Here is an 18886-nt window from a genome sequence, read left to right on the forward strand (position 1 = left end):
AAAGAACATACTGAAGACTCAGTTATTAAAGTGATGAGACAAAAGGAGAATATAGTAAGAGATTTAGCAGACAAGAAGAAATGTATAATTATATTAGGAATGGAAGAGAAACACAACACAGATAGAACCACAAGAATCAAAGAGGAAAATGAAAAAGTAAGCCAATTACTAGAATCAGTTCAGGAAGATGAACCAGAAATTATGAAACAAATCGAAGAGAAATTTAGACTCGGAAAGTATAGCACAGACAAGACCAGACCAATTAAGATTAAATTCAAGTCACAAACAACGGCAGAGAATATCTTATCCAAAACAGGGAAACTAGCAACAAGTGAACAATACAAAAAGATATGGATAAAAAGAGAAATGAATAAAGAGGAAAGAGAGGAAGAAAAGCAGAAAAGACTGGAAGCTAAGGCAAAAAACGAGAACAGAACGGAGTCAGAGAAAGAGAGATTCTATTGGAGAGTAGTGAACATGAAACTAAGGAAGTTCGACATACAAAAGAAAAACATAAGAGAAACAGAGAACACAATGGAAGTGGCAGAAAACTAAGAGTGTCTTACACAAATATAGATGGATTAATAACAGGATTGAATGAGTTGAATGATTATTTGAAGGAAAAAGAACCGGACATAATGGGAATTGTAGAAACAAAATTAAAAGGCCCACTACCACCCAACAGTGTAGGACATGATGCATACAATTATTGGATTAGAAACAGAGAGAAAAAGCAAGGGGGTGGAGTTATGTTCCTGACTAAGAAGGATATAAACGTAAAAGGTGTCATATATGGAAAGAATACAGTAGAGATGATTATGATAGAAGTGGAAGACAGAGATAAGAAGAGCAGAAAATTTGTGATAAATTATGTGCCTCCAAAAACAGCCTCATGGGAGGAGAGTGAACATAAAAGTATGTTAGAGGACACAAAGATAACATTAAACAAGATAATGGAAGATGGAGGAAGAATAGTTATGATGGGCGACTTTAATTGCAAAGAAATCTGCTGGGAAGAAATGACAGTAAAGGGTGGAGACGACTCATGGGGAAACACTCTACTTGAGATGATTATTGACCACACAATGACACAATGGATACAGGAGAACACTAGGTATAGAAATGAAGAAGAACCATCGAGACTAGACTTATTAATTACATCTGAACCTAGAATAGTGGACAAGATTGAATATAAAACACCAATAGGTAAAAGTGACCACATATTGATTGAACTGGAACTTAATGAAGAAAAATATATGAAAAGAAATGAACAATATAGAAAAGGAAGAATGATGTATGAAAAAACAAACTTTGATAAAATAAGAGAATTCTTTCAACAAGAAAACTGGGAAGAAATATACAAAGAAGAAACATCAGTGGAAAAGAAATGGAATATTTTGACAAAAATTTACAAAAAAGGAGTGGAAAAGTATGTCCCAAGACAAAAACAAGAAAAAGAATATGTAAAATGCTGGTACAACAAAAGTTGTAGGGAGTTAAAAGACAAAAGAGACAAAGCCTGAACCAGATGGAAAAAAGACAGAAAACCTGAAAAATGGAAAATATATACCAGTTATAGAAATGAATATGTACAAACGTGCAGAGAGGAAAAGAGAAAATATGAAAAAGACGTCATAGAAAAATGTAAAGATCAACCAAAACTATTCTACAGATTTGTAAACAATAAACTGAAAAACAAACAGGACTTGGAGAAATTAAGACAAGGGGGAGTTGAATACACTGAGGAAATGGAAATGGCGGAAATTATGAACAAACATTTTAAATCAGTGTTTACAAGGGAGAACATACAACCTGAAGAGATTGAATGGAAAGAGAAAGTCCCCCCTATAGAAAAAATAGAAGTATCAAAGAATGAAATATTGATACACTTGAGTAATCTTGATGTCAGAAAATCACATGGACCAGATGAAATAGCAAACTGGATTCTGAAAGAATGCAGGAATGAACTGGCAGATAAAATACTTAGCATAATAAGCAGTTCCTTGAAAGAAGGAAAAGTTCCAGAAGATTGGAAAAAAGCAAATATAGTACCTATATATAAAGGAGGAAATAAAGAAGAACCTACCAACTATAGACCAGTCTCTCTAACAAGTACAATAGCAAAAATTTGTGAAAGAATTATCAAAAATAGATGGGTAAAATACTTGGAAAAAAACAACGTACTAAATCCAAGGCAATTTGGATTCAGACAAGGACGATCATGCGTCACCAATTTAATATGTTTCTATTCAAGGCTAATAGATATAATACAGGAAAGAGATGGATGGGCTGATTGTGCATTTCTAGACCTAAAAAAAGCTTTTGACAAAGTACCACATAAGAAGTTGCTTAAGAAACTAGAATCTGAAGGAGGAATACAAGGTAAATTACTAAATTGGATGGAAGACTTTTTGCAAGAAAGAAAAATTAGAGAAGTGATAAGAAAAAAGCACTAAAAATGGAATGAAGTAATAAGCGGTGTCCCGCAGGGAACAGTCCTGGCCCCAATAATGTTTGCTATATATATTAATGATATGGATGAAGGAATTGAAAGCTATATGAGCTTCTTTGCAGACGATGCAAAACTACTGAAAAGAGTGAAAACTGAAGAAGATTGTGAATCACTACAGAGAGATCTAAATAAAGTAAAGGAATGGAGTAGGAAGTGGGAGATGGAGTTCAATACAAAAAAGTGTAGTATAATGGAATTTGGAAAAAGCAAAAACAGAATAACAGGATCATATAATTTGGGAGAAGAAGGAATAAAAAAAGTAGAAAATGAGAAGGACCTGGGAGTCATTGTTATGAATAATATGTCACCTGAAAAACATATAAATAAGATTTTTGGAGAAACTTATAATTTAATAAGAACAATCAAAGTGGCATTTACATACCTGGATGAAGAAATGGTGAGGAAAATCCTAATCACCCTGATAAGACCAAGATTAGAATATGCAGCAACAATATGGTCACCAAGTACAAAAAAAATTATAAAAAAAACTTGAAAGAATACAAAGAGCAATTACAAAACTGGCACCAACACTCTCAAAACTATCATATGAAGAGAGACTACAAAAACTTGAACTACAGACACTAGAGCAAAGAAGAGAGAGAGGAGATTTGATAGCTATTTACAGAATCATGAAAGGCATAGAAATGACTGATAGAGAGAATCTGATAAAATGGGATGACAGAAATACAAGAGGACACGGAAAGAAAATAAAAAAAGACAGCTATAGAAGAGATCTGAAAAAGAACAGCTTTCCACACAGAGTAATAGACAGTTGGAACAAGTTAGATGAGAAAGTGGTGTGTGCAAAAACAATACATGAATTTAAAAATTGTTTAGATAAAATGAGAAATGAAGACGGGACTCCACGAGCATAGCTCCCCTTCCCATAAAATACAACTAGGTAAATACAACTAGGTAAATACACACACACACACACACACACACACACACACACACACACACACACACACACACACACACACACACACACACACACACACACACACACACACACACACACACACACACACACACACACACACGCACGCACACACACACGGCTCGATGGTGCAGTGATACTGCTCTCCACTGCTAATTGTTTGTTTATTTATTCCTTTGTTTACTCAGTTATTTATCTATCTATCTATCTATTCATTTGTCCATTTATGTATTTACTTATTCATTGCAGGCGGGAAGACGCTCGCAAGGTTTTGAGTCGACTTCGTGGGACCACAACCGAGGCCGTCGCTCAGGAGCTCGACGCTATCGCTGCAGCCCTGGCTGAGGACGCCAACAACCAGGTCGGTGAGGCCGCTGGTCACACACACACACACACACACACACACACACACACACACACACACACACACACACACACACACACACACACACACACACACACACACTTTCAACGAACGGACGGCTTGAAGAACGTTCTGAAGAAAAGTGCCGATTGTGGATCCCAACGCAAAGAGAAGTACCTTTTTGTATTTACAGGGTGGGGGGAAATTGCTCGTGGGGCAGTAGGTAAGTAGGAAAAGAGGAGAAGGGGAGGGATTGCTGGGGAAATGGAAGGAAATGAGGAAGTGGAGGACTTGGCCCAAGCAGACAAGCGTAAGGTCAACATGAAACGACCACCGGACCAGCTCAGTGATGACGAAATGGCTAATAAAAATGTAAAGATTAGAAGTATAGAGAGGAGCAATACAGTAGAAAGTGACGAGAATATGTTCCAGGGATTTAAAGAGGGTGGGGGGGACACAACCCCCCCCCCGACTGATAAGACTAGAGGAGAGAGTTGATAAGGTGATCGAGGACTTGGAACGTAAGTTAGGTAATGTTGACAGTATGATACGAAGAATTGAAAAATTGGAAGAACTAGAGAGGGCGAACAAAAACTTAACTAAGGAAATTGAAGAATTAAAACAACAGTTAAAAGAAGTAAAAGATGAGAATAAAGTCTTAAAGGAGAATAATATGGAGAACAAGGAGGGTTGGAAAAAAATTCATGAAAATAGCAAGGTTGCATTCACTGACATAATCAGACAGCAAATGAATGAACAAACTGAAAACTCAGTTATTAAAGTGATGAGACAGAAGGAGAATATAGTAAGAGACTTAGCAGACAAAAAGAAATGTATAATTATATTAGGAATGGAAGAGAAACATAACCCAGATAGAACCACAAGAATCAAAGAGGAAAATGAAAAAATAAGAAATTTACTAGAATTAGTTCAGGAAGATGAACCAGAAATAATGAAACAAATCGAAGAGAAATTCAGGCTAGGGAAATATAGTACAGACAAGACCAGACCAATCAAGATTAAATTCAGGTCACAAACTACGGCTGAGAATATCTTATCCAAAACAGGGAAACTAGCAACAAGTGAACAATATAAAAAGGTATGGATAAAAAGGGAAATGAATAAAGAGGAAAGAGAGGAAGAAAAACAGAAAAGACTTGAAGCAAAGGAAAAAAACGAGATAAGAACGGAGTCAGAAAAAGAGAGATTCTATTGGAGAGTAGTGAATATGAAACTGAAGAAAGTCGACATACAAGAGAAAAACAAAAGGGAAACAGAGAACACAATGGAAGTGACAGAAAACTAAGAGTGTCTTACACAAATATAGATGGATTAATAACAGGATTGAATGAACTGAATGATTATTTGAAAGAAAAAGAACCAGACATAATGGGAATTGTAGAAACAAAATTAAAAGGTCCACTACCACCCAACAGTGTAGGACATGATGCATATAATTATTGGATTAGAAACAGAGTGAAAAAGGAAGGGGGTGGAGTTATGTTCCTGACTAAGAAGGATATAAACGTGAAGGGTGTCACATATGGAAAGAATATAGTAGAAATGATAATGATGGAAGTAGAAGACAGAGATAAGAAGAACAGAAAGTTTGTGATAAATTATGTGCCCCCAAAAACAGCCTCATGGGAAGAGAGTGAACATAAAAGTATGTTAGAGGACACAAAGATAACATTAAACAAGATAATGGAAGAGGGAGGAAAAATAGTTATGATGGGCGACTTTAATTGCAAAGAAATCTGCTGGGAAGAAATGACAGTAAAGGGTGGAGACGGCTCATGGGGAAACGCTCTACTCGAGATGGTTACTGACCATACAATGACACAATGGATACAGGAGAACACTAGGTATAGAAATGAAGAAGAGCCATCGAAACTAGACCTAGTAATTACATCCGAACCTAGAATAGTGGACAAGATTGAATATAAAACACCAATAAGTAAAAGTGACCACGTATTGATTGAACTGGAACTTAATGAAGAAAAATATATGAAAAGAAATGAACAATACAGAAAAGGAAGAATGATGTATGAAAAAACAAACTTTGATAAAATAAGAGAATTCTTTCAACAAGAAAACTGGGAAGAAATATACAAAGAAGAAACAACAGTAGAAGAGAAATGGAATATTTTGACAAAAATTTACAAAAAAGGAGTGGAAAAGTATGTCCCAAGACAAAAACAAGAAAAAGAATATGTAAAATGCTGGTACAACAAAAGCTGTAGGGAGTTAAAAGACAAAAGAGACAAAGCCTGGACCGATGGAAAAAAGACAGAAGACCTGAAAAATGGAATATATATACCTGCTATAGAAATGAATATGTACAAATGTGCAGAGAGGAAAAGAGAAAATATGAAAAAGATATCATAGAAAAGTGTAAAGATCAACCGAAACTATTCTACAGATTTGTAAACAATAAACTGAAAAACAAACAAGACTTGGAGAAATTAAGACAGGAGAGTTGAATACACTGAGGAAATGGAAATGGCGGAAATTATGAACAAACATTTTAAATCAGTGTTTACAAGGGAGAACATACAACCTGAAGAGAACGAATGGAAAGAGAAAGTCCCCCCTATGGAAGAAATAAAAGTAACAAAGAATGAAATATTAACACACTTGAGTAATCTTGATGTCAGAAAATCGCATGGACCAGATGAAATAGCAAACTGGATACTAAAAGAATGCAGGAATGAACTGGCAGACAAAATACATAGCATACTAAATAGTTCCTTGAAAGAAGGAAAAGTTCCAGAAGATTGGAAAAAAGCAAACATAGTACCTATATACAAAGGAGGAAATAAAGAAGAACCTACCAACTATAGACCAGTCTCTCTAACAAGTACAATAGCAAAACTTTGTGAAAGAATTATCAAAAGTAGATGGGTAAAATATTTAGAAAAAAACAAAGTGTTAAATCCAAGGCAATTTGGATTCAGACAAGGACGATCATGCGTCACCAATTTAATATGTTTCTATTCAAGACTAATAGATATAATACAGGAAAGAGATGGATGGGCGGACTGTGCATTTTTAGATCTAAAGAAAGCTTTTGACAAAGTACCACATAAGAAGTTGCTTAAGAAATTAGAAACTGAAGGAGGAATACAGGGCAAGCTACTAAATTGGATGGAGGACTTTTTGCAAGAAAGAAAAATGAGAGTAGTGATAAGAAACCAGCACTCAAAATGGGATGAAGTAATAAGCGGTGTTCCGCAGGGAACAGTTCTGGCCCCAATAATGTTTGCTATATATATTAATGATATGGATGAAGGAATAGAAAGCTATATGAGCTTCTTTGCAGATGATGCAAAACTACTGAAAAGAGTGAAAACTGAAGAGGATTGTGAATCACTACAGAGAGATCTAAATAAAGTACAAGAATGGAGTAGGAAATGGGAGATGGAGTTCAATACAAAAAAGTGTAGTATAATGGAATTTGGAAAAAGCAAAAACAGAATAACAGGAGCATATAAATTGGGAGAAGAAGGAATAAAAAAAGTAGAAAATGAGAAGGACCTTGGAGTCATTGTTATGAATAATATGTCACCTGAGAAACATATAAATAAGATTTTCGGAGAGACTTATAATCTAATAAGAACGATCAAAGTTGCATTTACATACCTGGATGAAGAAATGGTGAAGAAAATCCTAATCACCCTGATAAGACCAAGATTGGAATATGCAGCAACGATATGGTCACCAAGTACAAAAAAATGTATAAAAAAACTTGAAAGAATACAAAGAGCAATTACAAAACTGGCACCAACACTCTCAAAACTATCATATGAAGAGAGACTAGAAAAACTTGAACTACAGACACTAGAGCAAAGAAGAGAGAGAGGAGATTTGATAGCTATTTACAGAATCATGAAAGGCATAGAAATTACTGATAGAGAGAATCTGATAAAATGGGATGACAGAAATACAAGAGGACACGGAAAAAAAAATAAAAAAAGACAGCTATAGAAGAGATTTGAAAAAGAACAGCTTTCCTCACAGAGTAATAGACAGTTGGAACAAGTTAGATGAGAAAGTGGTGTGTGCAAAAACAATACATGAATTTAAAAATAGTTTAGATAAAATGAGATATGAAGACGGGACCCCACGAGCATAGCTCCCCTTCCCGTAAAATACAACTAGGTAAATACACACTCACTCTCTCTCTCTTTCTCTCTCTCTCTCTCTCTCTCTCTATATATATATATATATATGTATATGTATATATATATATATATATATATATATATATATATATATATATATATATATATAATGTAGGGGAGCAGATTCTCTTGTAAGCTAGTGTTGTTAAAATCGGGAGCATTTTGGTAGTTGTTGATTTTCTTTTGTGTATTTTCCAGCATTCTAACAAGGATTCGGCCATTTGTGGGGTGGGCAAATACTAGTTCATTTAATTTTCAACGTTTCGTCTGCATAGAGACATCATCAGGAAAATCTGGAGCATATGAATAATATTCATACAAAAATATAGAACTTGGGAGGTTACATTGGTATTAAAACATTGCAAAACTTTACAAGTATAGGAAATAGACACAAATGAAATAGTTACAAATACAGATACATGGACTGCTTGGGGTCAATACTTACAAAATTGAAAAATAATAAAGAAATGACATAGGGCTTTGGCTTATGTATCGGAGCCTAACGTTTATAGATGGTGGAGGGGGAGTGGGGTAGAAAGAGGGAGAGAGGGGGCGGTGGGGGGGTGTTTGACCCGTCTTGACGGCGTCGTATGGGGTGGTAGGAGTTGAAGATTGAGGTAGTGGATGAGAGGGAAGAGGAAGAGGGCAATTATGACCTGTGATGTCGGAGGGTAGGGTGGAAGCAGAAGAGTTGGTTGGAAGGAGAGGGACGGAGGGGTTCGCTATACGGGATAGAGAATTATTGTACAAGTTAATGCTTGAAGTCATATTACTTTGGATGTTTATAATGGGATTATATTCTTTTATATACATTACTTCTAAAAGCTTGAGTTTTTGTGGATCTCTACTACTTGTGATTATTTTAGTGTTTTTAACTAGGCTGGTGTGAGATTCTGTCATCATTAGCTTTTTGGATTTTAGTACCAACATGTTCTTGCCTCTTATATTTATTTTTGTAATCCTTGGTCCATGTGAGGGAGTTTTACTGGTGTGAAATTCTGTTAACCTGCACCTCTGTTCAATCTAGTGGGACCTGTCCCAGGGAACACCGGTTCAATATTCAATTGGTTCCTTTAGCTGACATTGTATAACCCTGAAGACGAACCCCGGACAGGGTTCGAAACGTCGGTAGAAAATTCTATTACTCTGAATCCAGTGTTTGATTTTTTCCGAGAATATATATATAAAAAATATATATATATATAAATATATATATATATATATATATATATATATGTATATATATACATATATATATATATATACATATATATGTATATATATATACATATATATATATATATATGTATACACACACACACACATATATATGTATATATATATATATATGTATATATATATATATATGTGTGTGTGTGTGTATGTGTGTGTGTGTGTGTGTGTGTGTGTGTGTGTGTGTGTGTGTGTGTGTGTGTGTGTGTGTGTGTGTGTGTGTGTGTGTGTGTGTGTGTGTGTGTGTGTGTGATTGCCTGTTGGCCTACGCCTTTGAACTACGTGATGCTGTGGTGCACTTGCCCTTGGGGGTCAGTTGTGGTTTTGATGGCATCACGTCGCCGGAATGAAAGGACCACGAACGGAGCAGGATTGCAGAGGACACGCACGTGTCAGCAGACACTCGCTCACTCACTCACTCACTCCCCAATTGGCGGGGTTGCCCGGTGGGCTGGCACTCGGTCATCAGGCCGGGACTGGGGTTGGGACGGAGATACCAACGCATCCGGCTGTTGCGGACTTCGAGAAGGTTTTCGGGTCCCTATGAAGGAACCAACGGGGGAGTTGGGGGAGAGTGGGTTTTATTCAATGAAGGGTCTGATGACACTGATTTGATTGTTTTTGGCAGGGTGGCCACAATGTGATTAGGGAGGTTTTCACGTCTGCGGCGGTGATGCGAGCTCTCCTTGTGGGGGCCCTCCTCCAGCTCTTCCAGCAGATCTCCGGAATCAACACCGTCATGTAAGTAATCACAGAAGGAGAAGGAGGAAGTGACGTTATCCAAGGCTCAGTTCAGTGTTTTTGAATGAGCCTGGACGCACACACACACACACACACACACACACACACACACACACACACACACACACACACACACACACACACACACACACACACACACACACACACACACACTTTCGTCGAATGGACGGCGAGAACTAGAGTTCCGAAGAAAAAGGAAAATATATGTGGATCTCAACGTCCAGGAAGTGCCTTATTGTATTTATAGGGAAGGGGAGAGCTCGTGGTATAGTGGGGGGTGATAGGGAAGGAGAAAGGTAGGGATTATTGAGGGAAATGGAAGGAAATGAGGAAGAGGGGGACATGGTCCAGGAGGCCAGGCGTCTTGTAAACAAAAGGCGGACTGATGACATTGACTTTGGTGATGACGGGATCAACAAAAATGTAAAGATTAGAAGTATAGATAAGAGCAGCACAGTGGAAGGTGATGATAATAGTTTCCAGGGATTTAAAGAGGGTGGGGGGATACCAACCTCCCCCGATTGGCAAGACTAGAGGAGAAATTTGATAAGATGACCGAGCATTGGGAAAACAGGTTCGGTAACGTAGCCAAAATTGCACAAAGAGTTGAAAGATTGGAAGAACTAGAGAAGGCGAACAAAAACTTAACTTTAGAAATAGAAGAATTAAAAAGACAGTTAAAAGAAGTTAAAGAAGAGAATGAGGAATTAAAGATGAATAATAAAGACAATAAAAAGGCCATAGCAAAGGAAGCACACGGCTGGAAAAAATCCAAGAAAACAGTAAAATTGAATTTACTGACATAATTAAACAACAAATGAAAGAACAAACTGAAGACTCAGTTATTAAAGTGATGAGACAGAAGGAGAATATAGTAAGAGACTTAGCAGACAAAAAGAAATGTATAATTATATTAGGAATGGAAGAGAAATTTAACCAAAATAGAACCACAAGAATTAAAGAGGAAAAAGAAAAAGTAAGCAGTTTACTAGAATTAGTTCAGGAAGATGAACCTGAAATCATGAAATAAATTGAAGAGATGTTTAGGCTCGGAAAATATAGTACAGATAAGACCAGACCAATTAAGATTAAATTCAGGTCACAAACAACAGCAGAGAATATCTTAGCAAAAACAGGGAAGCTAGCAGCAAGTGAACAATATAAAAAGGTATGGATAAAAAGAGAAATAAATAAAGAGGAAAGAGAGGAAGAAAAAATGAAAAGGCAAGAAGCTAAAGAAAAAAAACGAGAACAGAACGGAGTCAGAAAAAGAAGAATTCTACTGGAGAGTAATGAATATGAAAGTGAGGAAATGGACCATAACAGAGAGAAACAAAAAAGAAGCAGAGAATACAATAGAAATAACAGAAAGTTAAGAGTGTCCTACACAAATATAGATGGATTAATAACAGGACTGAATGAACTGAATGAGTATCTGAAGGAGAAAGAACCAGACATAATGGGAATTGTAGAGACAAAATTAAAAGGTCCACTACCACCCAGCAGCATAGGACACAATGCATATAATTATTGGATTAGAAACAGAGAGATAAAACAAGGGGGTGGAGTTATGTTCCTGACTAAGAAGGATATAAACGTGAAGAGTGCCACATATGGAAAGAATAGAGTAGAGATGATTATGATAGAAGTAGAAGACAGAGATAAGAAGAGCAGAAAGTTTGTAATAAACTACGTGCCCCCAAAAACAGCCTCGTGGGAAGAGAGTGAACATAAAAGTATGTTAGAAGACACAAGAATAACACTAAACAAGATAATGGAAGATGGAGGAAGAATAGTTATGATGGGCGACTTTAATTGCAAAGAAGTCTGCTGGGAAGAGATGACCGTAAAGGGTGGAGAAGACTCATGGGGAAATGTTCTACTTGAGATGATTATTGACCACACAATGACACAATGGATTCAAGAGAACACTAGGTATAGAAATGAAGAAGAACCATCGAGACTAGACCTAATAATCACATCAGAACCTGAAATAATGGAAAAGATAGAAATCCAGGCGCCAATAAGTAAAAGTGACCACATATTGATAGAACTAGAACTAAATGAAAAAAATACATGAAAAGAAATGAACAATATAGAAAAGGAAGATTGATGTATGATTTTTTTTAATAAAATAAGAGAATTCTTTCAAAATGAAAACTGGGAAAGAATACACAAAGAAGATACAACAGTAGAAGAGAAATGGAATATTTTGACAAAAAAAAAAAAAATTAGTGGAAAAGTATATCCCAAGACAACAACAAGAAAAAGAATATGTAAAATGCTGGTACAACAAAAGTTGTAGGGAGTTAAAAGACAAAAGAGACAGAGCTTGGACCAAATAGAAGAAATACAAAAGACCTGAAAGATGGAAAATATATACTTGTTATAGAAATGAATATGTACAAGCGTGCAGAGAGGAAAAGAGAAAATATGAAAAAGATGTCATAGAAAAATGTAAAGATCAACCAAAACTATTTTACAGATTTGTAAACAACAAACTGAAAAACAAACAAGATATGGAGAAATTAAGACAAGGAGTTGAATACACAGAGGAAATAGAAATGGCGGAAATTATGAACAAACATTTTAAATCGGTGTTTACAAGGGAGAACATACAACCGGAAGAGATCGAATGGAAAGAGAAAGTCCCCCCTATGAAAGAAATAGAAGTAACAGAGAATGAAATAATGAAACACTTGAATAATCTTGATGTCAGAAAATCGCATGAACCAGATGAAATAGCAAACTGGATTTTGAAAGAATGCAGAAATGAACTGTCAGACAAAATACATAGCATAATAAATAGTTCCTTGAAAGAAGGAAAAGTTCCAGAAGATTGGAAAAAAGCAAATATAGTACCTATATATAAAGGGAGGAATAAAGAAGACCCTAACAACTATAGACCAGTCTCTCTAACAAGTAAAATAGCAAAAATTTGTGAAAGAATGATCAAAAGTGGATGGGTAAAAAGAAAAAAAAAAAAAAAAAAAAAAAATCAGCGTGCTAAATCCAAGGCAATTTGGATTCAGACAAGGACGATCATGCGTCACCAATTTGATATGTTTCTAGTCAAGGCTAATAGATATAATGCAAGAAAGAGATGGATGGGCTGATTGTGCATTTCTAGACCTAAAAAAAGCTTTTGACAAAGTACCACATAAGAAGTTGCTTAAGAAATTAGAAACTGAAGGAGGAATACAGGGCAAACTGCTTAAATGGATGGAAGACTTTTTGCAAGAAAGAAAAATGAGAGTAGTGATAAGAGACAAACACTCAAAATGGGATGAAGTAATAAGCGGTGTTCCACAAGGAACAGTTCTGGCCCCAATAATGTTTGCTATATATATTAATGATATGGATGAAGAAATTGAAAGTTATATGAGCTTCTTTGCAGATGATGCAAAACTATTAAAAAAGTGAACACGGAAGAAGATTGTGAGTCACTACAGAGTGATCTAAATAAAGTATGGGAATGGAGTAGGAAGTGGGAGATGGAGTTCAACACTAAAAAGTGTAGTATAATGGAATTTGGAAAAAGCAAAAACAGAATAACAGGATCATATAAATTGGGAGAAGAAGGAATAAAAAAAAGTAGAAAATGAGAAGGACCTGGGAGTCATTGTTATGAATAATATGTCACCTGAGAAACATATAAATAAGATATTTGGAGAAACTTATAATTTAATAAGAACAATTAAAGTGGCATTTACATACCTGGATGAAGAAATGGTGAAGAAAATTCTAATCACTCTGATAAGACCAAGATTGGAATATGCAGCAACGATGTGGTCACCAAGTACAAAAAAAAAATGTATAAAAAAAACTTGAAAGAATACAAAGAGCAATTACAAAATTGGCACCAACACTCTCAAAACTATCATATGAAGAGAGACTAGCAAAACTTGAACTACAGACACTAGAGCAAAGAAGAGAGAGAGGAGATTTGATAGCTATTTACAGGATCATGAAAGGCATAGAAATTATTGATAGAGAGAATCTGATAAAATGGGATGATAGAAATACAAGAGGGCACGGAAAGAAAATCAAGAAAGACAGCAATAGAAGAGATGTGAAAAAGAACAGTTTTCCTCACAGAGTAATAGACAGTTGAAACAAGTTAGATGAGAAAAAGGTGTGTGCAAAAACAATACATAAGTTTAAAAATAGTTTAGATAAAATGAGATATGAAGACGGGACACACACGAGTATAGCTCCCCTTCCCGTAAAATACAACTAGGTAAATACACGTCGGTCGAAGTGACAACTAAGTTTGGAATTCCAGGAAAACTTCAAGTTTCATCGACCTCAACAACGAGGGAGTACCTTTATTGTATCAATAGGGAAGGGGAAAGTTCGTGGTGTAGTGGAAAGGTGAAGAAAAAAGGAGAAAGAGAGGGATTACTGAGGAAAATGGAAGGAAATGAGGAAGGGACGAACGGGCCCCGGATATTAGAAGAGATGTAAACAAGAAGGGTGCAGAACACACAGACGAGGAAGAACAAGGAAACAGAAGTGTCAAAAGCAGAAATATAGATAATAGTAGATCAATGGAAACAGAAGATAACTGTTGTTATGGATTTAAGGAGGGAGGAGGTGACAACCTCCTTCGACTATTAAATCTAGAGGAGAAACTAAAAAAAAAAAAAAAAAAAAAATGAACGAAGCATGGGAAGTTAGGTTTAATCAATTAACACTAGTTGCCCAAAGAGTTGATAAACTGGAAGAACTAAAGAAGGAAAATCAAAACCTAACTGAAGAAATAGAAGAATTAAAAAGACAGTTAAGAGAAGTAAAGAACAAGAATGAGGAATTAAAGAGGAATGATAAAGAGAATAAAGAGTCCATAGTAAACGAGGTAAGTGGTTGGAAAAAAGTACAAGAGAACAAGAAAACTGAATGTAGAGATATAGTGGAACAGCAGATGAAAGAACAAAATAAGGACAGTTGTTAAAGTGATGAGGGAGAAGAAGAATATAGTAAGAGACTTAGTGGATAAAAATAAATGTATAATTATATTAGGGATGGAAGAGAAGTATAATCCAAATAATACTACAAGAATAAACAAGGAAAAGGAAAAAGTAAATAACATATTAGAAGTAGTTCAAGAAGATGAACCAGAAACAGGGAAACAAATAGAAGAAATATATAGACTAGGGAAATACAATACAGATAAGACCAGACCAATTAAAGTTAAATTCAGGTCACAAAAGACAGCAGAGAATATCTTAACAAAAACAGGGAAAGTAGCAAAATATGATCAGTTTAAACAGGTATGGAAAAAAGAGAAATGAATAAAGAGGAAAGAGAGGATGAGAAAACAAAAAGACTAGAAGCTAAGGAAAAAAAACGAGAAAAGAACAGTCAGAAAAAGAGAAATTCTATTGGAGAGTAGTGAATATGAAAGTGAGGAAATGGTTCATAGCAGAGAAAAAACGGAAGGAAAACAGAAAGCAGGATGGAAGTAACAGAAAATGAAAAATGTCTTACACAAATATACATGGTTTAATAACAAGGTTGAATGAACTGAATGATTACCTGAAGGAAAAAGAAACAGACATTATGGGAATTGTAGAGACAAAATTGAAAGGTCCACTACCACCCAACAGTGTAGGACATGGTGCATATAATTATTGGATTAGAAACAGAGAAGTAAAACAAGGGAGTGGAGTTATGTTCCTGACTAAGAAGGATATAAATGTGAGGAATGTTACATATGGAAAGAATAGAGTAGAGATGAATATGATGGATGTGGAGGACAGGGATGGGAAGAGCTGGAAGTTTGTGGTAAATTATGTGACCCCTAAAACGGCTTCGTGGGAAGAGAAAGAACACAAAAATATGTTAAGAAACACAAGGATAACACTAAATAAGATAATGGAAGATGGAGGAAGGATAGTTATGATGGGTGACTTTAATTGTAAAGAAATCTGCTGGGAAGGGATGACAGGGAAGGGTGGAGCCGACCTATGGGAAAAAATACTACTTGATATGATGATAGAACATACGATGACGCAATGGATACAAGAAAATACTAGGTATAGAAATAAGGAAGAACCATCGAGACTGGACCTAATAATCACATCAGAACCCGAAATAGTGGAAAAGATTGAATATAAGACACCAATAAGTAAAAGTGACCACAGAGTGGTTGAACTAGAAATAAAGGAGGAAAAATGCATGGAAAAAATGAACAATATAGAAAGGGAACAAATGTTCATAAAATAAGAAAATTCTTTAAAAAAAGCAGACTGGGAAAGGATACACAAGGAGGAAACAACAGTAGAAGAGAAATGGAATATTTTGACAAAAATTTATAAAGAAGGGGTGGAAAAGTATGTTCCAAAACAAAAGCAAGAAAAAGAATATGTAAAGTGTTGGTACAACAAAAGATGTAGGGAGTTAAAAGAAAAAAGGGATAAAGCTTGAATAAAATGTAAGAAATACAAAATACCTGAAAAATAGAAAATATATACTGGTTATAGAACTTAATATGTACAAGTGTGCAGAGAAGAAAAGGGAAAATACGAAAAAGATGTCATAGAAAAATTTAAAGATCAACCGAAACTATTTTACAGATTTGCAAACAACAAACTGAAAAACAAACAAGAATTAGAGAAACTACAAGGAGTTGAATACACAGAGGAAATAGAAATGGCAGAAATTATGAACAAGCCATTTAAATTGAGTGGGAGGAGAAAGTCCCCCCTATGAAAGAGATAGAAGCATCAAGGAATGAAATGATTAATCACTTGAGTAATCTCGATGTCAGAATATCGCATGGACCAGATGAAATGGCAAACTGGATTTTGAGAGAATGCAGGAATGAACTAACAGACAAAATACATAGTCTAATAAACAGTTCATTGATAGAAGGAAAAGTTCCAGAAGATTGGAAAGGAGCAAATATAGTACCAACATATAAAGGGGGAAAGAAGGAAGACCCTACTAACTATAGACCGGTCTCTTTTACAAGTACGGTAGCTAAAATTTGTGAAAAAAATTATCAAAATTAGATGGGTAAGGCATTTGAAAAAAAAAAAAAAAAACGTACTAAATCCAAGGCAATTTGGATTTAGACAAGGACGATCATGCGTCACAAACATAATGTGTTTCTATTCAAGGCTAATAGATGTAATACAAGATAGAGATGGATGGGCTGGTTGTGCATTTCTAGACATAAAAAAAGATTTTGATAAGGTGCCACATAAGAAGTTGCTAAAGAAATTAGAAACTGAAGGAGGAATACAGGGCAAACTGCTGAAGTGGGTGAAAGATTTCTTGTATGAAAGAAAAATGAGAGTGGTGATAAGAGACAAACATTCTAATTGGGATGAAGTGATTAGTGGAGTTCCACAAGGAACAGTTCTAGCCCCAATAATGTTTGATATATATATTAATTATATGGATAAAGGATTTGAAAGTTATATGAGCTTCTTTGGGGATGATGCAAAATTGTTAAAAAAAAGTGAACACTGAAGAAGATTGTGAGTCGCTACAAAGTGATCTCAGTAAAGTATGGGAATGGAGTAGGAAGTGGAAGATGGAATTCAATATTAAGAAGTGTAGTATAATGGAATTTGGAAGAAGCAAAAAAAAAAGAAAAAATAATGGGATCATATAGATTGGGAGAAGAAGAAATTAAAAAAGTAGAAAATGAGAAGAACCTAGGAGTATAAAAAGAAATTGAAGAAACTTATAATTTAATAAGAACAATCAAAGTAGCATTTCCATACCTGGACGAAGAAATGGTGAAGAAAATACTAGTCACTTTGATAAGACCAAGGTTGAAGTATGCAGCGACGACGTGATCACCAAGTACAAAAAATGTATAACAAAACTTGAAAGAATACAAAGAGCAATTATGAAATTGGCACCAACAGTTTCAGAACTATCATATGAAGAGAGACTAGCAAAACTTGAGCTACAGACATTAGAGCAAAGAAGAGAGAGAGGAGATTTGATAACTATAGAATTATGAAAGGCATAGAAACTATTGATAGAGAGGATATAATAAAATGGGATGGTAGAAATACAAGAGGACACGGAAAAAACAAACAAACAAGAAAGACAGTTATAGAAGAGACCTGAAAAAGAACAGCTTTCCCTACAGGGTAATAGACGTTTGGAACAAGTTAGATGAGAAAGTGGTGTGTACAAAAACAATATACGAATTTAAAAACAGTCTAGATTAAACGAGATATGAAGATGGGACACCATGAGCATAGCTCTCCTTCCTGTAAAATACAACTAGGTAAATACAACTAGATAAATACACACACATCTATATTTGTGTAAGACACTTTTAATTTTCTGCTACTTCCATCGTGTTTTCTGTTTCCTTTCCGTTTTTCTCTGCTATGAACCATTTCCTCACTTTCATATACACTACTGTCCAATAAAATTTCTCTTTGTCTGACTCTGTTCTTTTCTCGTTTTTTCCCCCTTAGCTTCCAGTATTTTTGTTTTATCATCCTCTTTTTCCTCTTTATTCATTTCTCTTTTTATCCATGCCTATTTATACTGCTAGTTTCCCTGCTTTTGCTAAGATATTCTCTGCTGTCGTTTGTGACCTGAATTAAACCTTAATTGGTCTGGTCTTATCTGTATTGTATTTCCCTACTCTATATATTTCTTCAATTTCTTTCCCTGTTTCTTGTTCATCCTCTTGAACTACTTCTAATATCTTGTTTACCTTTTTTCTACTCTTTTACTCTTGTAGTCCTATTTGGATTACGCTTATCTTCCATCCCTAATATAATTATACATTTCTTTTTATCCACTAAGTCTCTATATTCTCCTTCTCTCTCATCACTTTAGTAAATGTGTCCTTAGTTTGTTCTTTCATCTGGTGTGTCATTATATCTCTAAATTCATTTTTGTTGTTCTCT

General features: G+C 35.2%; 1 protein-coding gene across 3 annotated transcripts in view; it reads left to right on the forward strand.

The window, feature by feature from the left end:
- The window catches only part of LOC143026268 (proton myo-inositol cotransporter-like), a 352850-nt gene that overhangs the window by 296578 nt on the left and 37386 nt on the right, over positions 1–18886 (forward strand). For all 3 annotated transcript variants that reach the window (XM_076186368.1, XM_076186370.1, XM_076186369.1), the window contains exons 6-7: positions 3702–3813; positions 9862–9974. In XM_076186368.1, coding sequence (XP_076042483.1) covers positions 3702–3813; positions 9862–9974 — 225 coding nt within the window. The remainder of the gene's footprint in view (positions 1–3701; positions 3814–9861; positions 9975–18886) is intronic.

The sequence above is a fragment of the Oratosquilla oratoria genome, chromosome 6 (genome assembly GCF_046742065.1).
Source record: "Oratosquilla oratoria isolate Oo_2021 chromosome 6, ASM4674206v1, whole genome shotgun sequence".
Classification (NCBI taxonomy): domain Eukaryota; kingdom Metazoa; phylum Arthropoda; class Malacostraca; order Stomatopoda; family Squillidae; genus Oratosquilla; species Oratosquilla oratoria.